This window comes from Sorex fumeus, unplaced genomic scaffold (assembly GCF_029834395.1).
Source record: "Sorex fumeus unplaced genomic scaffold, SorFum_2.1 ptg000063l, whole genome shotgun sequence".
NCBI classification, from domain to species: Eukaryota; Metazoa; Chordata; class Mammalia; order Eulipotyphla; family Soricidae; genus Sorex; species Sorex fumeus.
In genome coordinates this window covers 45,230,831-45,258,534 of record NW_026606120.1, presented here as the reverse complement: position 1 = coordinate 45,258,534, position 27,704 = coordinate 45,230,831, and the positions used below count along the sequence as shown (strand labels likewise).

At 41.7% G+C, this 27,704-nt stretch overlaps 1 protein-coding gene across 1 annotated transcript in view; it reads right to left on the bottom strand.

The window, feature by feature from the left end:
- The window catches only part of SMG6 (SMG6 nonsense mediated mRNA decay factor), a 283,804-nt gene that overhangs the window by 180,256 nt on the left and 75,844 nt on the right, over nt 1-27,704 (bottom strand). The window contains exon 10 of the mRNA XM_056127857.1: nt 22,185-22,330. Coding sequence (XP_055983832.1) covers nt 22,185-22,330 — 146 coding nt within the window. The remainder of the gene's footprint in view (nt 1-22,184; nt 22,331-27,704) is intronic.

The window sequence follows — 27,704 nt, the reverse complement described above, 5'->3', positions numbered from 1 at the left end:
AATACATTCATACCATATGATCAAGAAATCACACTCCATGATATTTTTCCAAATTAGCTGAAAACTTATATCCATACAAAAATCTGCACACAGATGTTTTATAGCAGCTTACTCTTTACTGCCAAAAGTTAGACACAACTGTGATATGCTTCAGTAGGTTGACAGATAAATAAACTGTTATACATTCACACAATGGAGTAATATTCAATGCAAAAGCGAAGTGAGCTACCAAATCATGAAAAGCCGTGCAGAAACTTTAAATGTATATTCCTATATGAAAGAGGCTAACTGAAAAGGCTAGCATCTGATTGTATGATTTCAACTTCACCACATCCTGCAATAGGCAAAACTAAAGAAAAAGTGTCCAGTGGATGGCCAGGGAAGTGGCTCAAATGGTAACATAAAGTCTTATGTGCATTGAGACCCTGGGGATGACCACTTATACTACATGCCCCCCCCACCCCGTCATAGCACCACACAACTCGAGGGCCATCACCACAACAAAAATATCAGGAGCTGTCAGAGATTGGAGAGAGAGAGAGAGAGAGAGAGAGAGAGAGAGAGATGAACTGCAAGAGCAAAGAGGATTTTTTTAGAGTAGTAAAACTAACTAGTCTGTATATCACAATGGTAGATTCGTATTATTAGATACAGGTCAAAACAACTGGATGTTTTTGGTTTGGGGGTTGTTAGGTCATACCCATTCTAGCACTATTTGGGAATCACGAGATACCAAAGACTGAACCCAAATCAGGCACAAGCAAGGCGAGTACCTTAGAATCTAGAATTTTATACACATACAGAACATATATATTTATAAAGCAATATATATATTTATTTATTACTGGAATGGGAAGGAATGGGAGTGAAGATAGATGGTCAGCAACTATACCACCTCCGCATCATTGAGGACATCATTCTAATAACACCAAACATTCGCCAAGCGGCACAAATGCTGGTCAACTTCAACTGTGAGTGTGAAAAGGTCGGACTGCAGTTGAATCTCACGAAGACAATGATCATGAAAAACAGACTCATTCCTGACGTTCCATTTGCTCTCAATGGGACGAACATCTCCGAAAGCAGCAGTTATGTGTACCTTGGTGGAGAACTCAACATGACAAATGACCTGGCACCTGAGTTGCGCAGGAGGAAGAGAGCGGCGTGGAACACCTTCAAGAGCATCGAAGAAATCAGAAGAAATCACTAAGAGGATGAAGAACCTCAGGCTCCAGGCACATCTCTTCGACTCCACCATTCTCCCTACACTAACATATGCCTCAGAGACCTGGGCCCTACGAAAACAGGATGAAGACGCTATTTGGGTCTCCCAAAGAGGAATCGAAAGAGCTATGCTTATATATAAATTTCATGACTTCATCTTTTCTAACAGCTACATAGTACTCTATTGTGTAGATGTACCAAAGTTTCTTTAACCAGTCATCTGTTCTTGGGCATTCAGGTTTTTTCCAGATTCTAGCTATTGTAAACAGTGCTATAAGAACAAACAAGTGCAGACATCACTTCGACTATACTTTTTTGCCTCTCTGGGATATATTACCAGGAGTGGTATCGCTGAATCAAATGGGAACATGGGAGATGCGTGCTGAGAGTAGACTTTAGACTGAACATGACTGGCACTCAGTGCCTCTTTTGCAAGCCACAGCACTCAGAAGGAGAGAGAGAACAAAGGAGAATGCCCTGCCACAGAGGCAGGGTAGGATGGAGGGGGGGTGTGGGGCGGGGGGATGGGAAGTGAGAGGGATACTGGGATTAGTGGTGGTAGAGAATGGGCACTGGTGGAGGGATGTGTACTCGATCATTGTGTAACTGAAACCCGAGCACAAAAATTTGTAAGTCTACAACTGTACCTCATGGTGTTTCACTAATAAAAATCTAAAAAAAAAAAAAAAAGAAAGAGCTATGCTTAGAGTATCATACTTCACTCAAGTGAGAGAACGAATCTGGAGTTCCGACCTCCACTGATGATCAAGAATCAGGGAGACTGTCTCATTTGCCAAGGCACTGAAAAATCAGATGGGCTGGACACGTAATGCGATTTGAAGACGATCGCTGGACTACAGCCGTTACCAAATGGATTCCACGAGACGTCAAAGGAACGTGTATCCGCCCACCTACAAGATGGTCAGACTTCTTTGTCAAGACTCTGAACAAACGATTTGAGGCTCTTCGTGTTCCAGCAGTGAGAAGACTCCACTGGGCTACCCTAGCACACGACAGGGACAAATGAAGATGTTACTGGCACCCGCTTGAGCAAATTGATGAGTAATGAGATGTCAAGTGATCAAGTGATATGGGTATGGATACAGCAACATACATCTCTCTGGCCCCCCAAGCCAACAGAATGTACACTACCAAAATTAAACCAACCAGGGATCAGAGAGATAAATCTTGAGCATGACAGGGTGAGGCCTCATGATAAACAAAACAAAAATCAAAAAATGCAAACCCAACCGTGAACTGGGTGATATAAAGCATCAATATAAGTTCCTCAGGAATAACAAATACATGACTCTGGTTCTGGATGCTGACGGTGGGGAATGTTGTGCCTTTTGGGAGCAGGAATCGATGAAATTCCTGCTTGCTACTCAATTTTTCTATGAACCTGAAACTCCTTTTAAAAAGAAATAGTCTATTATATATATAAAAAATTACTCTCTTCTATCATTTATTCAACAAATATATGTTTGTCTATCTTGTGCCAAGAACCATAAAACATTAAAATATATTCAATGTTAACAAGAGATGGTATCTGGGCATTCTCAAACACAGCTGGTAGAGTATAAACTGGCACAATCTCTTAGAAGAAAGTAATGAAGCCTGAGAATATAGCCCAGTAGCAGAGTGCTTGCCTTGCATGTGTGAGGCCCTGGATTTGACTCCCAAGCACCACACACACACACACAAATTCAGCGTCATGTATCAAAAGCATTAGAGAGGCTGGAGAGATAGTAGAGGGGCTAAGAAATATGTGTTTAATGTAGCTGACCATAGTTTGATACCGACACCACATACTTACATATTCAGAAGAATATTAGTCATTAAACATGTTTACAAAAATTTTATAACTTACAAGGGGGATAAAAAGCAAATCAAGCATTTTTTAAAAATCCAGTATTATTTGCATAAGGCTGACCATGTTCAATCTCCTGTAGCACATAGTCCTCAAGACAACTCCAGTAGCAGCCATCAAGCACAGAGCCAGGAGTAGGCCTCTAACACCAGCAGGTGTGTCCCAAACCCCTGCTCCCCAAGAGAGCACCTCGGTGCAGGAGAAAAGTTAATGCTGAGATATAAAACATGCACTTAAAAATTATATATTTTCAGAAATGTAGTTTTTTTGGGCAGAAGAGGGGGAGGGCAGCTTCATGCCCAGCAGTGCTAAAAGGGCCACCCCTAGCTCAATGCTCAGAGGGACCATGTAATATCAAGAATCAAACCTTCAGTTTTAACATGCAAAGCATGCAACTTCAGCCCTCTGAGCTATCTCCGTGGTTCCAGAATTGTTATCTTAAGAAAACACCAGGATGGGACTAGAGAGACAGTACAGCAGGTAGGGTGCTTGCTTTGCATGTGGTTGACCCAGATTCAGTACTCCATATGGTCCCCTCAAGGGAGAGACCCTTGAGCATAGAGCTAGAAGCAAGCCCTGAGCACTGATGCTGTGTGTGCCCCCTTCCCTTCACCCCCCAAAAAAGCAAAGAAAACAAAATAGAAAAAGGAAAGAAAGATTGTAGACAATGACCCAGGTAATGGATGCTCCTGACCTTGTTTTTCAATTTTCACTGCCCAACCTGATTTGCTGACAAAGTTCTCTTCTCCTCAGGCAATCCCAGACCATGTGAGTTGATTAGGATTAACCTTGAGCACCCAGTGTAGGCTGGGCATTGATTATTTAAGCTCAGAACTCATGCTATCCCGGGTGCATGTGAAGCCATCGAACCATTTTCCAGGCTCATTCTTGCTGGGACTATCAGGATAGCTTCAGCATTTATAACAGTAAGCACTTTAGAGTTTAGGGATTTTAACCCCAAAGCCTTATGCTTGCAGGGCAAGCACCTTATGTCACTGAACTATCTTGCAGGCCCCAAAACTTTCTCTTTTTTCCTTCAGGCTTGGGGCCACAGCTGATGATACTCAGAGGCTATTCCACGCTGGTGCTCAGGAGTGATTGATCCCTTGTGATGCTCAGGGGAACATATGTGGTGCTGGAAGTTTGAACCAAGGTTGATCCCATGCAAGGCAAGGGCCTTACCTCCTGTACTACCTCTCCAGCTCCTATTCCTTTTTTTTTTTTTTTTGCATTTCCCCCCAGTGTACTCAGGGTCTACTCATGGTTTGGTGTCAGTAGTAAGTCTAGGCAGTATCATAATTGAACCCAGAGTCTCACACCTACAAAGCAAGTGCTCTACCACTGAGTCACATTCCCATTTCCAACCTCCAAACTTTATTGACTTTTTTTTTGGAGGGTGGCTCAAATCTAGCTGTGCTCAGGGCTTACTCCTGGTTAGCACTTAGGGTTCACTCCCAGTGGTGTTGGGGGACAATATGGGGTGCCGGGAATCAAACCCGGGTTGGCACATGTAAGGCAAGCACCTTACCTGCTGTCCTCTCTCTAACCCCAAACTTTATTTTTTTTTTTGCTTTGTCTTTTTTTTTAAATTGAACTTTATTTTTTATAAAGTAGTTCACAACATGATTACATTTAATATTCACACACCAATCCCACCACCATATTTCAGATGTTTCCATCCTGAACCCCAACCCTTGGCCCAAAGCAGAACCGAAATAATTTTCTTTATATTGCCAAACTTTTTTCTTGATAAACTAAATTCAAAATATATTTAAAAAGAACACTATAGGGGGCTGGAGAGATAGCACAGTGGGTAGGGTGTTTGCCTTGCATGCGGCTAACCCGGGTTCAATTCCCAGCATCCCATATGGTCCCCTGAGCACCGCCAGGAGTAACTCCTGAGTGCAGAGCCAGGAGTAACCCCTGTGCATCGCCAGGTGTGACCCCAAAAAATAAATAAATAAATACATAAAAAGAACACTATAGACTGTTCTATATGCTCACAACTACATTAGTAATTAGTAATTAAAAGAGGTAAAAAAGTTCTATATAGGAATGTCTTGTCCTATAAAGATTAGAGCCTTTACTGAGTGAACTGGAAGCCAGGAAAGGAATTTGAACAGTGACATGATCTAATGTTTTTAGAAGAATCACTGCTGAGATATTATAGCAAGTAAGGTGCTTATACTTGCGGTCATCCTGGGTTCAATCTCCAGCACTGTGTATGATCGTGAGTCGTGCCAGGAGTGATTCCTGAGCACAGCCAAGTGTGACCCATAAAACAAATCACTGTTACTGAAAGCACGTGTGTGTGTGTGTGTGTGTGTGTGTGTGTGTGTGTGTGTGTGTAGATTTGAGGAAGGCAAGTGGAACAAGAGAGATCACTTCAAGAGATCACTTTAAGAATCACTTAAAGTTGATTCTTTCAGTATTCTTTCTCTTATTCTTTTTAAAAAAGAAAGATGGGAGAGGAGAGAGAGGGGAGAGTGTGTTCAAGAGAAACATAGGCTTCTCTGGAGTGAAAATAGACAAGCAAAGAAATATAGAGACAAACAAGCAAGATGTGTATTCAAGGGAGAATATGGGCTTGAAGAGAAGCCTCTTTTCATGTTGAAGATGTATTCAAAAGGTTTTCTTTTCCCATGTGAAATCCTTTGGGGGCAAGGGTTGGGCACATCTGGCTATGCTCAAGGCTTACTTGGCTCTATGCTAAGGGGCACTCCTGAAAATGCTTAAAAGATCATATACAATGCTGGGGATCAATCCTGGATTCACTGCGTGCAAGGCAAGTCCCTAGCCCTCTACACTCTCCTGCCTTCAACTGCAGTCTTGAAGAATGTGTCAATGGCCTATAACTGTGTTCTTTGCAGGCGACTCAAAACAATGACTGCCAAGCATTTCTATCTGCTCATTGCCCTGGCATGAATTCTGGGCATCACCCTTTCTCAGGGGAGAAGCGAGAGGAGGATATGCAGAACAAGCCGTGATAATAGAATGACGTCACAGGTATGCCTCAAAAAGCCCCCAGTGAGCTCGCTCATAACCACTCTAAAATGATTTACTCTACCCTGCCAACACCAGCTGGAGAAGAGATGAAGAAAGCTGACACAGCCTTAAGCCCTGGGCAAGCATTATAAGATCTTTCTCCCTACAGTCCCCTGGCAGGCCCTCCCCTCTTTCAACCACTGATCCCTGCTGCAGAAGCCAAAGTGTGAACAGCACGTGTCTGGATTTCAGAAACCTGCCCAGCATTTGGAAATTCCCTGCAGCGTGTCAATTGTTGCATCTGCTGCTGGCACTTGGGGCAAGAGATCACATGGGCATTTTCTGAAATAAGCTTCTTCAAGATGGGAGTCTTATATCTAAAGAGGGAGCCAAAGAAACCAGATAACTCCAATTACAGTAAATAAATTCCTAAATATATGACAATCTGTCTCCTCAAAAGAAACCAAGACACACACGCAAACCAAAGAGTTTAAGAACAGCAGTAGTCAAGAACAAAAGCAGAGTGCCTTGACTAATGAAAAGATTTTATGGGCCAGAGTGTTCACCAAATTTGTAGTGTAATGTGGCTGAAACTAGAGAGCACTCTTTTCCAGGAATGAAGCTAATAGTCTTTTGTAATAATTAGTTTCTATATTTCAGCTGCAGGCCTACTTCTGCCTCTTTTTACTTTTCTTCCTCATAGTACTTCAAGGTAGCAATCCGTACTTTGAGCACTTCCTTAGATGGTATTGAAATAAGAACAGACCCTCAGATCAATGGATTAGAAAATCTAGAGACAGACTCTCAGGTATATGGTCAGTTAATCTTTGATAAAAGATCAAAAAATATGATGTGGAGCAATGAAAGCCTCTTTTTTTTTTTAAATAGCTTTCCTGCTAGGAAATCTTTTATTTATTTATTTGTTTTGCTTTTTGGGTCACATCTGGCAATGCACAGGGGTTACTCCTGGCTCATGCGCTCAGGAATTCCTCCTGGTGATATTCAGGGGACCATATGAGATGCTGGTAATCGAACCCGGGTCGGCCGCTTGCAAGGCAAACACCCTACCCACTGTGCTATGGCTCCAGCCCCAATGAAAGCCTCTAAACAAGTGGTGCTGAGAGAATTGGTCAGCCACATGCAAAAAAAAAAAAAAATGAACTAGGCCTCTTTCTAATGCCATAAAGTCAAGTCAAAATGGATTAAAGACCTCGATATCAGACCTAAATCCATAATCACTTAGAGGAAAATATAAGTAAAACTTTACATGACACTGAAGCTAGAGGCATCTTCAAAGATGAAATGCCAAGTAGAATGGAAGCAAAGATAAACAAATGGGACTACATTAAATTAAGAAGCTTCTGCACATCAAAAAAAGATGACTAGACCACTCATAGCCTCCACAAAGTCAATTCACCCACAGGTCCTGCTCCTCAGATTCACAAACTAAATCTCCAACAAGATGCAGGTCAAGGACCAAAGTAATAGTACAGCGGGTAGGGAGTTTGTCTTGTACGTGGTTGACCCAGGTTCGATCCTGGGCATCCCATATGGACCCTCCAAGCACTCCCAGGAGTAATTCCTGAGTGCAGAGCCAGAAGCAACCCCTGAGCATCACCAGTGTGACCCAAAGAGAGAATTAAAAAAAAAAATGATGCAAGTCAAGCATCTGAAAACTTCATAGGCACATCAATCCCTCCAGCTGAAAACACTGGGGCATCTTTGGTAAGGGGATAGGCTGAGTTCCAATCCTGCCAAAGCTCTGGCAGCCACACTTACACTCACTGCTGTTGCCATGCCAGCAACTTCACTAAGAATCTCTGCCGACTCTTCCCAGTTCTACAGATTCTGAAGTTTCTGGACACCTCCAAATTCACAGTACTGAAGGAACACACCAAATAGATGACAAAGTAACACAGATGCCAAATACATTCAACAAACAAAAACATTAACATAGAAGTTTCAACTAGTGAGGAACAGCTTAGTAAATCCTCAGACAAAGCCTTGACAGCCTGTGGTGAGACTGCTGTAATTGTTATAATTTTTTACAAATTTTCTTTTACTAAAGTACTTTCAATAATTCATTTAGTCATTTGGTTGTAACAAGCAATAAAAAACAAATTATTGTGTGCCTGCTAAGGGGGCAGACTTGGAAAATGGGGACAATGGTGGAGGGAAGGTTACTCAGGTGGAAGGATTAGTGTTGGAACATCAAAAGCCCATAATAACTGTGTTATGAACAACTTTGTAAAGCATGGAGTTTAAATAAAATTTAAAAACTCTGATGAGGGGCTGGAGCAATAGCACAGTGGATAGGGCGTTTGCCTTGCACGCAGCCGACCCGGGTTTGATTCCCAGCATCCCATATGGTCCCCTGAGCACCGCCAGGGGTGATTCCTGAGTGCAGAACCAGGAGTAACCCCTGTGCATCGTCAGCTGTGACCCAAAAAGCAAATTAATAAATAAATAAATAAAAACTCTGATGATTAGAATACTATAATAGTCCACAGACTGGGAGAAAACTATTTATCGTCTATTACTACAACTACTTATTTGATAAAGGGTTAATATTCAAGATATATAAAGCACTGGTCAACAAGAAAATTACATCCAACCCTATAAAAAAAATGGGGAGAAGTGATGAACAGAAACATCCTCAAAGAAGAAATACATAATGAAAAAATGCTCTAACAGGAGTAACACTGAGCATCACTGGGTGTGTCACCAAAACAAAACAAAGCAAAACAAAACCATCAGGTAAATGCAAATCAAAACAACAACTAGATATCAACTCACACCAGAGAGACTGGCACTCTTCAGAAAGAACCACCACCACCAGTGTTGGTGAGGATGTTTGGAAAAGGGACCCTTATTCACTGCTGGTGGTAATGTTGACTGGTCCAGTTTTTTTGGAAGCCAATATGGAAATTCCTAAAAAAACTAGGAATTGAGCTTCTATATACCTCAGCAATTCCACCACTGGGAAGTATACCCTAAGGGTCAAAAGGTATAAATAAGAAAAGATAGCTGCACTCCTATCCTGTTAATTGCAGCACTATTCACAATAGCCAAAATCTGAAAACAACCCAAGAGCCCAAGAACAAATGACTGGCTAAAGAAATTACATAGACACAATGGAATACTACTCAGCTGTAAGAAAGATTAAGTCATGAAACTTGCTGCTATATGGATCTGTAAAGTATCATGTTGAGCAGAGGGAAAGGAACAGACTCAGAATGATCTCTCTCATATGTGGGATATAAAGAAACTTCTAGGGGAAACATCACATTCCCGAAGGCAATAAAAATGAAGAGCAGGAGAATGGTCTTCAGTAGAAGTTTGCCACTGGTTGTAGGGTAAGTTAAGGAAGAGAGTCCAAGGACAATTGTGAAGGGCATATGTGCTTGCCACTGAGGCAAGTGGCAGGCTAGCGGGCAGATAACTGGGAACATTGATGGAAGGTAGTGGACACTGGTGAAGAAATTGGTGTTGGAACATTGTATGCCTGAAACTCAATGACAAATATCTTTATGACTTTGTGACTTACAGTGATTCAATAACGAACAGATTTTTAAAAGCATTCCTTATAAAAATATTTTAAAGGTAAGCCCAGAAACAACATATGTCACAAAAAAAGACCTTAAGTATTGAAGCAGCAGCTACCTTTTGGTTTTGTTTTTACTGAATCACCTGAGATACGCATTTACAAAGTTGCTTGAGATTGAGTTTCAGTCATACAATGTTCCAACATTTACCCCTTTGCCAGCGCACATTTCCCACCACCAGTGTCCCCAGTTCTCCTCCTGCTACCTCCCAGCCTGCCTCTATAGCTGTTCTCTCTATCCACTTCCCCCCACAGCACTTCTCTCTCTCTCAACACTTTAAAAAATGAGCAGAAGTCTGAGGGCAAAAGAGAATAGAAGTCACAGCATTTCCTCTAGTATTTAAACCCACTATCCCAAGCAAATAACAATACCGAGGGAAAAGTTGAACTTTGTTTTTGTTTACGGGCCACATTTGCCAGCGCTAAGAGGCCCTGGTGCCGGGGCTTTAACCTGGGCCTCTAGCATTCAAAGTATGTGTCCTAGTCCTTTGGGCTATCTCCCTGATCCCTGAAAAAATGTATTTTTAAAATCTTCTTATAAGATTATTAAACTCACTGATGAGTTAGTAACTTAAAAGTTATTCCTCTGGAGCTGTAGAGATAAGACAGTGGGTAAGGCACTTGCCTTACATGTGACCGACCCAAGTATGATCCCCAGCATCACATGTGGTCCCTACTATGAGTGATCCCTGAGCATAGAGTCAGGAAAAAGCCTAAGAATCCCTGGGTGTGCCATTCCCCAACCCCCTAAAAAGATAAGAATCATTAAAACGGTGAAACATAAGAGTCCAAGGATATGGCTCAGTTGTAAAGTGCCTGCCTTGAAAACATAGGGCTGAGTTAAACCCTGGCACCACTGTCACTATGATTCCCGAAAGCACAGTATGTGACCCTGGGATATACAACTAAGTGTGAGAGCACTGCAACCAAGCATATGACCCCCTAGATTTTGTAACAACAAACATAATATAATATCCAAGAGTTAAAAATAAAAGGGGGTGTCAGAGATGGCTCAGCATAGTGTCTGCCTTACAGGCACAAGAAACAAAAGTTCATTCCCTGGCCCCCACATGACTAGTGTGGCCCAACGACAACGCTGTAATTCCTGATGCCAAAACTAAGTACTAAGTTTCTGGCCCCGCAGTCAGATATGTGCAACCCCACAACTTAAATTTGCAACCCTCAGACAGCATAGTTGAAAGAGTGACCACTGCAATCAAGTTAGTGCTTGCACACTCAGTCATCACAACAGAAGAGAAAAAGATCCAAAAGGCCAAAGAAATAATCCCAAGAACTGACTATAAGTTTTGCACGTGGGAGGCCCAGGTTCAGTCTCTATGACCTTGCAGTCCCCAATGCAACAACAGAACTGAGCCCTCAAGCACACAGCCAGGAATATCCCAGAATACCACGTGCTCCCAACTGCCCTCCAACCCCACCCCACCTCACCCCCACCCTGCCCAAAGATCCAAAAAGTGCCCAGGGAGAATACTTTTTAACTTTTAAAATAATTATTTTGGGGGGGAGGGGTTTAAGGCTACACCCAGTGTTGCTTGGACTACTCCCAGTGTTGAGGGAACCAGGAGGTATCAAAATCAAACTGGGATTGCGGAGACCAAGATTGCTTTTTCTTTTTTTTATAAAGTAGGGCCTCAGAGATAATATAGGTGATTAGGCACTCAACTTCCATGTGGCCAGCCCTAGTTCAATCCCTGGCACTGCATACAGTCCCGAGCACTGCCAGGAGTGATCCCTGAGCCCAGAGCCAGGAGTAAGCCCTGAGTAGAGCCAGGTGTGGTCCACACTTTCCCCACCCACAAACAACATCAAAAACTAGGCAGACAAAAAGGGGCTGGAGCCAAGCTTTGCATATAGTAGCCAAAGGTTTGATTTCCACACTGCAAGGACTCCAAACACTGCCAGGAGTGGCTTCCCGGCCCTCCCTACACCCTTAAAAAAAAAAAAAGCTGAAAAGAAACAACTAAACTGACAGTTGATCACTAATTGGCAAAAATTAGTGAAAGCAATGAAATTCTTGAAACAGTCACTGTCACTGTCCTCCCGTTGTTCATCGATTTGCTCGAGCAGGCCCAGTAACATCTCCACTTGTTGTTACTGTTGTTACTGTGTTTAGCATATTGAATAGGTCACAGGGTGCTTGCCAGGCTTTGCTATGTTGTTGTGACTTGTTGTAACCTGTTGTTACTGTGTTTTGCATATTGAATACTTCACAGGGTGCTTGCCAGGCTTTGCTATGCAGGTGAGATACTCTTGGTAGCTTGCTGGGCTTTCCGAGAGGGGCGGAAGAATTGAACCCGGCTCGGCCAGGCTGGCTGCGTGCAAGGCAAACGCCCTACCACTGTGCTAGAAACAGTAAAATAACTTAAATCTGCTTTCTGATAATAAAAATAATAACAGAATGCTACTAGTGACAACAGGCATTGAAATAGACATTAAAAAGTTTGTGGACCAAAGAATTTCACTAAATTTTGCATGGAGATGTGATTCAGTGGGAGAATACATGCACTGCATGTGTGAGTCTGGAGTTGCATTTCACACCTACTCCCCCCCCCCAAAAAAAAATGACTACATAAAATCTAAAGCATATACTTCAACCTAAAAATGATTACAAGTAAGGGTCTGAAATACAAAAAAGAATAAAAAGTAATACCTACAAGAGTCTAAATATTTACTATAAAAGCAATGAAAATCAGAAAAACAAAAACTAATTGTTTATCTTAGTAAAAAAAGAAAAAACTGGTTAATATACCTGCCAACATATATAGGAAGGAAAAAAATAGAATTTTAAGTTAAGTTGTTTTTAAATGGTGCCAGGGACTAAATTAGGGTCTTACAAATGTGAGGCATTTTAGTGTTTTACCACTAACTTAACAGTTTTTGGGTTTTTTGGTTTGTCTGGGGGCCACATCTAGCTATGCTCAGGACTAATTCCTGGCTCTACACTCAGGGATCACTCCTGGCAGGGCTCACAGGACCACATACAGTGCTGGCAACTGAAGCCAGGTCAAGTTGTGTGCAACGCAAGCACCTTACCCACTGCCAAGATCACTCTGGACCAACAGTTAAATTTAAACACAATATAAAAGTGTTTACAGGGGCAAGACAGATAGTAAAGAGGTTAAGGCACTTGACTTCCACGTGGCTGACCCTGGTTCAATCCCAGGCACTGTAGATGATTCCAAGGAACTGCTTGGAGTAAGCCCTGAACATAGCTGGTTATTACTCACTATCCCTACAAGTATTTATATTATTTAGGAAGAAAGCGAAGGGGCTGACTTTTAATTTTTGGCAAGGTATATGTGTATAGTTTAATACACAGGGTAACCACTGAAAGAAAAGGTAACCACAAAAAATAAAAGAGAATGGGAAAAATGCAAAAGTAGAAAAAGGGAGAAAAATAATGGGCCAGAGAGATAGTATGGTGGATAGGGTGTTTGCTTTGCATGTGGCTGACCTACGTTCGATCTGCAAAGCACTGCCAGGAGTGATTCCTGAGTGAAGAGCCAGGAGTAACCCCGACCATTGCAAAGTGTGGGGGAAAAAAAATTTTTTTAAAGGAGGAAAAGAAAAAATAGACAAAAGAATGAGAGCACTAGAGAAAATGTTTTTGATAAAACTTATAACTAGATTACACAGCAAACACTTGAAACTTAGTAATGAAGACAACTCGATTTAAAAGATGTACAAAATATTAGGAACCAAATAAAATATACAAATGGCAAGTAAACACATGGAAAGTCACTCATTCTCCTAACTCATCAGGGAAGAGAAATTAAAACCATCATGAAATAGTACATCCACCAGAACAGCTAAAAACAAAGCGACTATACTAAATGTTGACATGGATGCAGAGCAAAGGGAACACTCACACAACTGCTGAAGGGAATGTCAAATGGCCCAACCACTTAGGTGCAAAGTTCAGCAGTTTGTTATAAAGTTAAACATACACTTACCATATGACCCAGAGAAGTCATCCTTAAGTATTTATCAAATAGAAATAAAACATTAAGGACCCAGAGAGATAGTTCAGGTGTTAAGGTACATACATTGCAGGTGACTGATTCAATCCCCAGTGCCACATATGGTCCCCCTAAGCACCACCAGGAGTGCCTCCTGAGCAAAGCAACGAGTAAGCACTCAGCACTGCTGGGTGTGCTACCCAAACAAACAAGAATAAAACAAAAACTAACAAACAGAACCATAACCAGATGTTCAGAAAAACACTTTCAAATGTTCATGACAATTTTATTCATAATCAAAAAACACTAGAAAAAAACCAAATGCTTACCGACTGGTAACTAGCTAAACAAAAACTCTAGAAAATAGACATGTGACATACGGTGATAGAAAGTGGACCAGTGGCTCCCTGAGGCCACAGGAGTGATGGAGATCAACTGAATTGAGAACCCAAGGAGTATTAAGGGCTGGTGGCAATCTTCTGTATCTAGTGATAAGTAATTACTTGTGTCTAAAGTGATCAAATTCATAGAAACACAAATTGAAAATTAATGAATTTTAATATATGCAAACTGTCTCAAAAACTTTTTTAAAACATAGGATGGTTGGGGACAGTTAGCACAGGGGTTAAGCACTTGCCTTGTAGACAGCTGAAACCAGTTTGATCCCTGGCACCAAGTATAGTCCTCTGAGCACTGGCAAGAGTGATCCTTGAACACATCATCAGGAGTAAGCCTTGAGTATTGCCAGATGTGATGCAAACCCCTGACCCCATAATAAAGAAAATACAGAATGGTCTATATAAAACAAAATATATAGTACATAATAGTACTATAAGAGTTTCAAAGAGAAATAGCTTTAAACAGAAGAATGGATATGGATCAGGGAGATAACTCAAAAGGCTGAACACATATGTTCTGCATACAGAAGTCCTAAATTCAATCCCTGACACTTCATGGTCTCCCAAACACCACCACGACACCCATCAAGCACTGTCAGGTGTGTCCCTTCCCTAAAATAAAAAAGGAAAACTAGTGATTGGAAAGGTAAAACACAGCAGGTAAGGCATTTGCTTTGCACATGGCCAACTTGGGTTCGATTCCCAGCATCTAATATTAGGTCTCCTGAGTACCTCCCAAGAACAGCTCTTTAGTGCAGAGCCAGGAGTAACCCCTGAGCACTGCCTGGTGTGGCTCAAAAATTTTAAATAAAAATAAGTTTTGGGGCCAGAGAGAGAGTACAGCGGGTAAGGCCTCTTGCCTTGCACTCAGTAGATCCAAACAGAATCAATTTCCAACACTGCATATGGCCCCCTGAGTGCAGCCAATCCAAGATTAACCACCTGAGCAAAGAACCAGGAGAAAGCCCACAGCACTGCTGTTATGTGGCTAATAATAATAATAATAATAATAATAATAATAGCACAGTGGTAGGACGTTTGCCTCGCACGCGGCCAACATGGCCGGCCCGAGTTCGATTCCTCCGCCCCTCTCGGAGAGCCCTGCAAGCTACCGAGAGTATCTCGCCCGCACGGCAGAGCCTGGCAAGCTCCCCGTGAGGTATTCGATAGGCCAGACACAGTAACAACAAAGTCTCCAATGGAGATGTTACTGGGCCCGCTCGAGCAAATCGATGATCAACGGGAGGGCCTTTACTTTACTTTACCTTAATAATAATAATAAAGGAAAACAACAAAAATAATGTTCCTAAAAGTTATTAAGAAAAAAGAGACACAATTATTTATACTAAACAAGAGAAAGACGAAACATTTCTTTTTCCGAGTGGTCATGAGCAATACATTCATTAAAAGAGAATATCCTTCATGCACAACAAGAGCAAATATGAACCCCAGACAGAAGAGCCTGGGTTTGCCCAGGTCATATCATTCTGCCAGTTTATTACCTATAGAACCACTTGAACTTTAAGCAATCTGGCAGAATTCTGACTACCCAATGTCATCTCTAACTGACTCTTTTCTAAGATCAAACTCAAGGATTGTTTTCTTTTCAAAGAACAGCAGCTGCTCTTGGGGTGGAATGGGTGAGGTAGAAATTGTGTGCACTCTTCAGTTGTTTCAATTAGGTATAGAATTGTTTTAATCTCTTCTCCCCTGTTCCCAAATCTTTCAATGTATAAAACTGGCCCTCTGAGACCTCTGTGTAATTTACTAGCTGTGAAGCGTTGCTTAAAAATCTTAACCTTTCTGACAGGTTTGTCATCTCTAAAACAGGACATAAAGTATGTGTCCAACCCATCTCTGAGGGTAGTTAGAATATATCAAATGAGAACACATATGCAGCAACTATGAATTGTTAAGTTGTTCAGTGGCTCTCACTGATCATTACCTCTAAAAGGCTACAATTTCCCCCTAGACCAACTCGTTTGGGGTCCAAAGTACAATTTATTCCTCAACCCATACCCTACTTCCTCTGCATATTCAACAGTAGATATTTGGTCTGAATCTTCTCATTTAAAATTTTAGATTTTTATTTTATTCCCCCAAGATAAACTTAAAAAGGGCCAGAGACATAGATCAACAAGCTAAAAGCATATGCTTAGTATACAGGAAGTTGGGTTTAATCCTCAGCACCACATAAGGTCTCCTAGCACTACCAGGAAGCACCAAGCACCAAACCAAGAAATACTGGATGGGGCAAAAGGAGGAGGAGAAGCAAATTCTAAAGAAAGGTAGTAAGAGGTATCAAGAATATGCTGCTGGCAGGTAAGGTGCTTGCCTTGTGCATGCTAACCTGGATTCAATTCTGGTATCTCACATGGTCCCCCAAGCCCCACTCCTTCCACCCACCCCAGGAATGAGTGATCCCTGAGCAGAGCCAGTCAGTTCCAGAGTACCAATGGATGTGACTCAAAACCCAAAATAAATAAATAAAAAGAGCGATAGCACAGCGGGTAGGGCGTTCGCCTTACACGCGGCCAACATGGCCGACCCGAGTTCGATTCCTCCGCCCCTCTCGGAGAGCCCGGCAAGCTACCAAGCTACCGAGCGTATTCGATATGCCAGACACAGTAACAACAAAGTCTCCAATGGAGACGTTACTGGGCCCACTCGAGCAAACCGAGCAAATTGAAGATCAACGGGAGGGCCTTTACTTACTTACTTACTTAATGTTTAAAAATTGTAAATACTGCTACCAATGTTAACTTCAATATTATCTCACAATAAGTTCATCCTTGAAAAAAACTTTTTTTAATTGAGAAGTTATAAAGACCAATTATGTAGTTCAGTGGGATTTCTCCACAAGGCTACCAACCAACAAAACAACCAATCAATACAAGTAGTTACAAAAAAAGCCAGCGGAGGTATCAAGCCTACAGTAGCTACTAGGCAACAATGTGATTCTATGCAACAGATGCAGAACCACACTATCACCTCAGGGCAAAAACAATTTCCTCAAGAGACACAAGAGGCCTAACTCTAAGTTTATAATAAAGTATTACTAAATTGATATGATTAAGTTTTGTTATTTCTTAAGTTTTCCACTGCTTCACTAACAGATGTACTATAAAAACAAAAAGGAACCTAGAATTCAAAGTCAGGAAGGTAGAAAGGTCCCTTTTTTTCCTCTCAGTGAATTTTGAAGAGAAAAGACATAGAAGCCTCTTGATAGCTCTATCTCCCTCAGAGACAGAAGACAGAGTTGAAAATATTTGTACTCATCTGACGTATCTTTTAAACAGATTTAAAGTCTCTTCTGATCCTTAAATCTATTTCTCAAAGAATTTGTTGGCCAGGTTAGTACTTTGTTACTTTAATCAAAATTGAAAAATCCTAAAAATTAAGGTTAGGTAATATGGATTACCACAGGAACTTACTGGATCTAAAGCCAGAGTTATAGAAGAGCGGGCAAAAAACTTCCCTTGCATGTGGCCTATCCAGGCTCACTCCCTGGCACCACCAGAAGTGATCTGTGAACCCTAAGTCAGGAGAAAACTTGAGCACTACCAGGTACAGTTCCCCAAAAAAACAAAACAAGCAAAAAAAAAAAAAGAAATCTATTGGATCCTTACGGAGAAAAATGCCAAGGGCTTCTACTACTAAAGAAACAGGAAGGATGAAAAGGACAATTTATAATACAGCTAATTTCAGACCTATCCTCTATAAAAGGTGGATTTCATTCGCAATTTTTCTGACAAGCAGAGGATTAGGTATTGATACACTCTGTTTAGATAAGATGCTTAAATTATAATAGAGAAAACTGGTTTATTAAAGGTTTCTAGGGTTGGTTGTGAATCAAATGTCTGAACTAAACCTAACTTCCACACACAACAATGCCATCAAGTTGTGAGATTCCATCAGTTATCCCCCCCATCTGAGTTAAGCCCCATCAGTCCCGAGTACATAGTTGCGTTTCTCTATCCCTTTAGAGGCATTCTGTACCTTCTGAATTAAAACCTAAACGTAAGAGCAAGTACAAAAGAGGACGAAAGGAATGCCAGTCCAGTCCCTACCCGAGTCTCAGCTCCTAAGTCCCTATAAGCAGGGAGCACCAATAACAAACATGAGAAGTATCTCTTGGGTGCCCTCTTGCTGCCACCAGAGATTTTCTGCAAGGCCTAAATGATGACTTACTGTAATCATGAACTGGTAAAGGAGGAAAAAGAAGAGGGAAAGAGGAAAAAGAGGGGGCTAGGGCAAAGAAAAGGGAAGTTATTGCAGTGGTGGCCAATGAATAACATCCAATGATTTATAGGAAGTATAATCCAATAATACTGTAAAATAAAACAGTGTGTGCCTGAGATGGTTTTGATTCCAGGAATTATAAAACTTTTTTTTTAAAGAGAGGGAAAAAAGGGGGAGAAAAGGAAAGGGGTGGGGTGGGGGGGAGGCCAGATTGGAATAAATTGGGCACAGATGGAGGATGCAATGGGGTTTCAGTGATGCCCTACCACAATGTTGCTTCAATTATTCCTCTTCAAGAAACTAGAGTTTTGTTTCCTTAAATTACAGAATTTTTTTTTAAATTAAAATTCTTGAAGTACTTGTGGTTTAGATCAATAGTTCACCCTCCAGCAACATGGCAGCCAATCAGATGGCTACTGAAGTGTTAAATGCTGAGACACGTGGAGAAGGCCTCATTTCTCCCTTCAGGCTCAGGAATGCTACAGAGAGATTACCAATTGTGACATCACTCTGGGAACCACCTATCTCATCACCACCCCGTCATTCACCAAAGGACAATTTTGGAGAATGGCCATTAAGGAACATACTGTTCAACGAGAGCTGCCCAGAACTATGGCCTTCTTCAGCCATGTATTGAATAAATACTTACTGAGTGCTTAATAAATAACAGGCATTATGCTAAGGACTAAGAATTCTTCAAATTTATCTATCCCCAGTTACTTCAGTATGAAGTATTAGAACTCTAGACTGTAGCTCCCAAGAAATAGGATTTCTGCATGGGGTATATATGAGAGCAGATAAAGGGCTCCCACTAACAGCCCTGATTTTTAAGATCACTGCCAAGACCTGAAAGTATATTTAGTTAAATGAGGTGGCATAACTCAACTTACTTTCCCCTACTGAGAGGAGGGAAATTGAGGGAGAGGGGTACAAATCTACCTCACAACCTCAGCCTTCATGAGCTCCAGGGAAAATAATAATCTAGCAAAAGAATTTAAGATTTCTTTTTGTCAGTATCATCTAAGTTTTTCCCCCTCACGTTGCCTTGTGAGGTGGCCAAAACTTTTAAAAAGTTCTATCTCTCCTGTCTACAAGGAAAGAACATTTGAAAAGTAACCATATTGTAGTACAGTAACTATCATTTCATGACAAGACTCAGTATTTTAAAAAGAGGATAGTTATACAGCTCTGAACATCAAAAAGTGAATTAGAGGAAAATAAAGAATATGCTTTTTTCGTAAGAACTTCCCTGTTACTTCGAAATCACCCTCCTTACATAACATATCTCCAGGGAAGGCTCAGGCATAGACTAAGAGGATCCCAAGCGCTTTGGGGGCCACAGATCTCCTCTGCATCAGGATGGAATGCTCCTTCTCTACAGAGTTCAAAATCTGACATACATAAACACCCACCCAGAAGGACATGTCTGCAAAGGAATGGAATGAAAAATGATGGACCAGATGTTCTATAATTTGCAGTGACTGCCAAATCAATACAGACCCCAAGCACCTGGGAGGGCCAGGAAATATCAAGCCCTGGCTTCCTAGTTCCAGACAGCCAGGAACCCATGTGGCTGAGTGGCAACTCTGACAGTATACAGATTGGCCTGGAGAGAAGCCTTTAGAAGGGCACTAACTGACAGGAATTGGGGGCTGAACACTCAGGGCTGATTTATCACTTCCTTACTCATAAAAATGTGATTCAAACTGCTGCTGATTAGTGAAGGATTTAAATCTTTACCCTCTCCCCAACCCTCTTCCCTCTCCACCCCCGGCACAGATGCTGCTACTCAGCCACAACACCCCCTTCTTGCCACTGTCCGTGCAAGCACGGCACAGGGGCCCAGAGAAGATGACTCATGTGCTGGGAAATGGAAAAGTGCATCTTCCCACCAACCAGTCCTGCTGAGTGCTCTGCTCACCCCTCTCCCAATGGCAGCCCACACAGTGGGGTCTGGACGGCTGCCTCAGCTGCACACCGGGTACTTGGCAGCACATCCACAGAGCTCTCTGTCCTAGTTGAGTGTTATATCCTGTAGTCCAGGCTGTTTTTCCCCTGAAACACCCTTTGGAGCTCCTGACCACCTCAGCTTATGCTACATTCAGCCCTAGTTGCCTCGTGGAGGTGAGAGCCATGACAGGGCCAGATGATTAGGGTCTCAAACACAGGCTGTGATGCTTCTTTCTGGTTAGTGGATCCTCACTATGACCAACCTCCTAGAAAACGTACCTTCGTCTCCAAGAGAACCACAGATTTCCCTTTTTCTTTGGTCCTACCATCTCACCCTCCTCACTCCTTTTTCTATACTTCCTTAGCCTTGACTTAACAAGAGTTACAAGAAAACTCACTGATGCCTTGTGAAAAGTTCAAGGTATTCATTTTTTTTTAGAGCAAAAGCTGTTGACAACAAATGCTTTCCAGGGAAGAGCTGCAGGTCCTTCATATTCACATCTCCTGAGACCACTAGAACAACACCTTGGCAAAAGCTGTAGCTCTGAAAGGCAGCTCACTAAACTCTGTAGGTTATTAGAGGGAGGTAGAAAAATGAATAGGATGGTACCTCTAGAAACCCCATTTCTTGAGAACAGTCTGTGATAGAAGAACCCACAAAGTAAGGTTAAAGGACTCCCTCTCTCTCTCCTTTGAACTTCGCACAACAGCACTTTACAAACTTTATTTCCTCTTTCCTGGAAACCACCACTATTCATCAGAACTTTGGGCTTCCTCAATTCCATTTTAAAAATCTCAAAAATAATAAGCAAACTTCAAAATTACACCTATGCCTGTGAAATCTTATCTAAACCTGTAGTAGGTATAAGAAGAAAAATTCCTCTAGAATTCCAAGGTGATTGAAAACCTGAAGAGACAAACAAAAGATCTTGCAGTGTCTCAGTGGTCAGATTTCAAGAAAAAGTGTGGCAAATCCGCTCATTAGGGGAAAAATTCCCCCATAACCAGAAAGCTCACACATAACCCCTAAACACAATTAAGAAAAGTAAATCAACTTCAAAGTAAGAGACAGTCCTAAAAAAGGGTACAAAAAAAACTGTACAGACTCTGTCTAAAACTACAGATCTCGGCTAGGAAGATGGCTCACAAAGATAGAATACATGCTTTGCAAACTAAAACAAAACATTATTACAATTTCTACATATTTCTATTAAGTCAAACCACACCATCTTCACCTAACTTGTGTAAAGGAAAGGGACCCTTAGGAACATCCATCTTTATCAGAAAACTTTAAAAATCATGCCAATTACTTCATCCCTTCAACCACCCACCAACCACCCCTCCACCCCAGGTCCACTATAAAAAAAAAAAATCTAGAGTGTTCATAAAAACATTTCAGAATACACATTAGTATATTAGACAAATTCTGGGCCTGGTGATTTTTTCTGTGCTTCCAGATTTGAGTCACCAAAGCTCATCAATTCTCTGTTTTTAGTCTCTGGCAGGCTCCCACAGGGGATATCCCATAGGGAACCAGACTTTTCCATATTGAACAAACAGGGTACATGAGTCCAGAAACAGCTATTCCCAATCCCTGCCAAGCGTATGGTCTCTGCAATGAAACATTTCAGCAATGCCTCTCCCTAGGGAGAGGCTCTGGAGAGGCTCTGGGTCTGCAGCCTCCAAGAGGCCTTGCTGCTGCCTTTAGCATGGACAGATGTGCAACAGCATCTCTGAATTCACAAATTAAGCTCAATACCCATGATCCTCTCTTTTCATCCCACCCAAGCGTAGAGTCATACAGATTGCAGAGAGAACGCTAAAGATTGAGTAGGAAATAACTGGGAAGACTGTGTGTGTCATGATATGGAAAGAGAGTAAAGAATCCAGATCACTCTTTTAACTGACAGATAAAACTGGACGATCCTTACCTTTCAACTGGGAGTTGTGTACAGCAAACATGTTGATAGTCATAAGCTGCAGCATGCGAGTACTTCCAATAGGAGAAGGACTATGTTGCAGCAATACCTGGAATTCCTTGAGGACCTTCTCAGCCACTGCAGGGAATGTCTCCATCCTACAAGCACAGGACCCCATCAGTAAGGCACATGTCCAAGAGTATTTAGTATACACATACACTCACTCTTGATCTCCACAATCTTTTCTCTTGGAAAGCAGAAAATTAGCACCTAGAGTGTTTCTTTACGACTTTCACAGACCTTTCTGGGATCCTACGATGTAAACAAATTTAAGAGAAAAAAGTGCTCAAGGTTTAGAGATGGAAACAACTCAACTTTTTGATAAATTGCTATGAGTTATTATGCTTTGGTATGCTATTTCCTAACCCTTGGCAATAACTAGATTCAAGCTGAAATCAGTTTCTCTCTGAAACAATCAGTTTTTTCTAAAGAGCAAACAAAATTTCTTTAACGTTCTAAGACATATTCCTAAAATCTCTGGTATGAAAACTGCATTATACAAAACAAGACTCAGAAATCTAAAGAATCTAAAGAGTTGGTGGTGTACTAACTTTATATGCCATAAGCATAAACATTAAAATGACTGTAAACCACGTTATCTCAATTAAAACTTTGAAAACGAGGGGCTGGAGCAATAACACAGCAGGTAGGGCTTTTGCCTTGCACGTGGCTGACCCGGGTTTGATTCCCAGCATCCCAAATGGTCCCCTGAGCACCGCCAGGAGTAATTCCTGAGTGCATAGCCAAGGAGTAACCCCTGTGCATCGCCGGGTATGACTCAAAAATTAAAAAAATTTTAAAAAATAAAAAATAAACCTCTGAAAACGAATCTAAGTATTCTCAAGGATTAAACAAACATTTCCGGGACTATCTTATTAGGTACTATCACTCTAACTGCTCCATCTAAGAATCACAAATTTCTCCCTGAAGATTTCCTAAAGCTAGGGCCTCAATGATCTGCTTCAGTTGTTTTGGTGCTGCTCTCCTACTCCCTCTCACAGGCCTCTGTTCATCAGGGCCTGTATATTTTCAGGCCAGTGGAAATATAATGCCCTGGCCAACTGCCACTCCCAATACAGGAAGAGCCTGTAAAGTAGGGAGGTAGAAATCCAGCAAGTGACCTAGGGCTCCTAAAGAGAGGTCATTGAAACCAGTGCTTGCCAAATGTGGCCACTGGATCCCAAATAGCAGTGCATGCCTGCAGTTCCTTTGGCAACAGGAACAAACCACAGCTGAAGTCCTCAGAAACAAAGAAGTAAACTTGAACTTGGTGCTAGAGAGAAAAGCCAGGCATGAGCCTTGGGGCCATGCTGAACAATCCACGGTCAGCAAAGTATCTTTTATCCATCTTCAAGCCACCACCATCCCTCAACCACCCTGCAACAAATAAACTGCTTGTGGTACACTGGGGTGTGGGGTGAGGTATAGCTCTAGGCAAGATTAATAAATAGCTTCTGGAAAGCCACAGGAAAGAGAACAGTTTGCAAAGATATGAAACAGTTTCAAGTCCTAGAGTAGGTACTTCCAGTTTTACCCAAACATTGTCTCTTTCCCCATTAAATAGTAGCTTTCCTAAATCACAAAAAAAAATTTAAAAAGAAGAGAAAGAGAGAGAAAGCTCCAGTGCTTTGTGGCATTTTAGTAATCTTCATTCCTTACTCTTAGATGGCAACCTATTACTCACCTTCTGGTACCCAGAAGTCACGCCACAACTATGGGTCAATTACAGTTTATATTGCAGTTCCCTTCTCTGCTAGCTGTCCTCATTCTCACTGGCACAAAACTTGTCATACATTTCCTCCTGCCACCCCCTCCCCCACACTTCTGCAGAGTTCCATTACATGTAATTCTCCCAGCTTCACAACAAAACCCTCCAGCCCTCTCCCCCACACCCCCAAAAGTTTCAGAATCTTTAAACTCTTGGAAGATTTGGAATGGCAGAGAGAGATATGTCTTGAGGCTGGACTGGCTCCATTTTCCCCCATGGGCTATAACAAAGGTTTCATTTTAAATCCTGACACTGTGCAGCACTCTTTCTGGTGGAGGTGGGGAGGGGGGCTAGCACTTCTCATTACGAGAAAAGCAGAGTTCACTTTGCTTGAAAAGCAGCCACGCTGGGCAAGTTTCAGAGACATGTGTCTCCGTGTTGAAAGGCAGTAGAGAGCCAGCACAGAACAACATGACAGAAGTGTCATGTGGGACAGTCTTGCTTCGAAGCTGTGTCTGAGGAAGCCTCTTCCCGGGAACAGGAACTGAAACAGATCCATCAATACTCCCTAGATCAGACTGAAGTCTCAAATGAGCATAAGGCCAAACATTCACTTTTTAAGCTATTTAAAAAAAAATCTCTTTACTTTTCAACTAGCCCAATATGATTCAAATGAGAAAAAAAAATCAAATGTTCATCAGTTTGTTAGAGAAATTTAAATTCTGAGATACGAGAGAAGTTGAATCTACCCAAACAAGATCAGCTTTGTTAGGCAGTAACTGAGGGATACACATAAAAACTTCCTCAGAGTTCAATAATGAAGTTTCTGGTTGCCAATTTCATAGCCAAATGCAGTCTGATTTTGACCTCAAATTACATGTAGCTGTGGAGAAGGTGCTTGCCTTGCACATGGATGACATGGGGTGGATGTCTGATTCCCAGCACCCCATATGGTCATCTGAATCCTGCCAGGAATGATCCCTGAGCACTACTGGGAGTGCTACCCCCCCCATCCCCACAAAACAAACAAATTATACGTAGCTTTAGGCATTTCTCTTTGAGAAAATCTCTGCTGCATCCCATATTACAAAATGAACATAATAAAACTGAGATAATGATAGCATTCAAATTTTATTCAGGAAAAAACATGAAACATAATTATGTTTTTTATGGATACATATATGTTCATAAAATGCAGTAAAAAGGGTGAGGTGTAAATGCAGTAAAAAAAGGTCTCGAAGTGGGAATGGAGCAGTAATACAGTGGGGAAGCACTTGCCTTGCACACAGCAGACTGGGTTTAAACCCTGGTACTCCATATGGTCCCCCAAGTCCCACCAGAGTCAGGAGTAAGTCCTAGTCATTGCTGGGTATGACCCAGAAACAAAAAAGCAAAAGCAAAAACAAAAAGGTCTTGAAGAATATACATCCTGATTTCTGTTCTCTGGGCAGGGGGCCACATCCAAAGTGTTAAAGAATCACTGCAAAGGAACTGTACAGTACTACAAATCAAAACTGGGACTCACACATAAAACGTGAGTGCTCTACCACTGGGTCAAATCCCTGGCCCATATATTATTCTGATATTTTGTATTATCTCTTTGGGGAGCACAGAGGAAAGAAAGACATTTTAGCCTTAGCTGGACAAGGGGGGTATAACTCAGTAACTCAGTGGTAGAGTGCCTGCCTTATAAGCCTGAATCCATGAGTGTAATTCCCAATAAGCACCAAGCTTGATCCCAGCAACTCTGCTCTGAGACCTCCAGTGTGACCACATTCTGCCATACATAGCCAAGTGTGTGCAAGTACTGCAACAAAATGAACACAACCTCTTGTCAAAAATGTTGGTCAAGTGTGTGAGTACCACACAAGTGCAAGCCTCCATCATCACAACAGCAGCAGCAAAGAAAAGGGTAATTTTATTTTTAAAAGAAATGTCAGGGGCCAGAGATATTACATTGGTTAAGGCACACTGTCTTGCACATCAATAACTTGGTTTGATCCCTGGCACTTATACATGGTTCCCCTAGATAGAGCCAAGAGTAAGTATAATATGGAACAACGAGACAGGAAGCAAGAGAAGGAGGGCGGAAGACAGAATTTAGCATTATTGCAATGGTGTTTTTTTTTGGGGGGGTGTTTGTGTGTGTTTGGGGGGGTGTTTGTTGTGTTGTGCTGTTTTTCTGGTGGTGCTTGCGGAATTGTATGAAGTGCCATTTTCAGGACTTGAACCACTGCGATGATCACAGCCTCTTGCAAGGTAAGTACCTTAGCCTCTGCATTATGTTTCCAGCCCATGTAATGTTTATTTAAAAAAAAAAAACAACAACAAAAAAACCACCTCTGAGCCACACCTGGTGATGTACAGGGCTTACCCCTGGCTCTGTGCTGACAAATGAGTCCCAGTGGGGCTCAGGGGGCTATATAGGATGCCACGGATTGAACCCGGGTCAGCCACTTACAAGGCAAGCACCCTACCTGCTGTACTATCCAGTCCTGTAACGCTAATCTTTTAAAGGAGATATATAATATATTAAATATGTAATATTTTGAACTTGTAAATATGTAAACTTGTAAAAATTTAGCCAAGAAGCAGCATCACATCAGCCAAAGAGGAAAAGTAGGAGGAAGAGACAAATCAAAAAAAGATGGTAACATCAACGTTAGGGATGCAGCTCGGCAGTGGAGCACTTGCCATATCTGGGTTCCATACCTTAAAGGAAAGGGAGAGAAAAAGAAGGGGAGGAAAAGAGAAAAAGGAGAGGGAAGAGGGGAAGGAAGAGGACAACCTTGAACAGCAAAAACTAGTGGTGGGAAATATACACTGGAGAAAGGACAGGTGTTGGAACACTGTACAAATCAAACCCAATCATGAACAATGCTGAAACGGTGTATCCCACAGTGATTCAATTAAACAAAAATTCTAATTTTAAAAATAAACCAAGGACCAAAGTAGATAACCCAAAGGTGTGCAGCACATGCCTGCAGCACATGGCATACATGGTTTTAGGTTTAATCACTGGCACTACATGACCTTTATGTAGAGCGCCACTGACTATAGCCCTGGAGGCCCCCAACACTACTAGGGAGACCCAGAAAAAAAGAAAAATCAAGAAAATAATAAAAATGAATCAAGATGAAACATTCTATTTAAAAATTCTGAAACCCAGAATATTACTGAATTCCAACAGACTCAGAAGTTAGCAATCAATGGGTGTATGCAAGCAAGTGAAAATTAAAGTGTTATCTTTAAGGTAATAACAGAAGCAAAATTTTTGTTTTTTTCTTTTTTTGACCCAGATCAAAAGTCTACAGGCTGCTGAATTCCTGACCTCTCTCAGTGGAGTCCAAGTGCAAGTCTGGTCTGCCTCTCTCCAGGAAAGCAAGTGTTTATCAGGAACCAAGTAGCACCCCTCACTGAGTCTTCTTCCTGAGCTTGAGAGAAATCCTGTCTCTCTACCCTTTAAAACTACATATGATACAATGATTTTAAGGATAAATGTTTCTGATTTATGCAACTGCTTTCTGAGCTGATCTCTAGACCCTTTGACTCATATGAATGGCAGTTTCAAGAAAGCTACCTTTCAGGTAACATTGGCACCTAATTTGGGGAGTTACTCAGACAGTGACTTAACAGGCAGGACCCAACCTCTCATATGCAGAGCAACACTCTGGGCTAGACAACATTCTCCGCAGAAAATACTTGGGCCAGGCTGGAGAGACGGAATAGCAGGTAAAGCACCTGCCTTGCACCTGGTACACCCA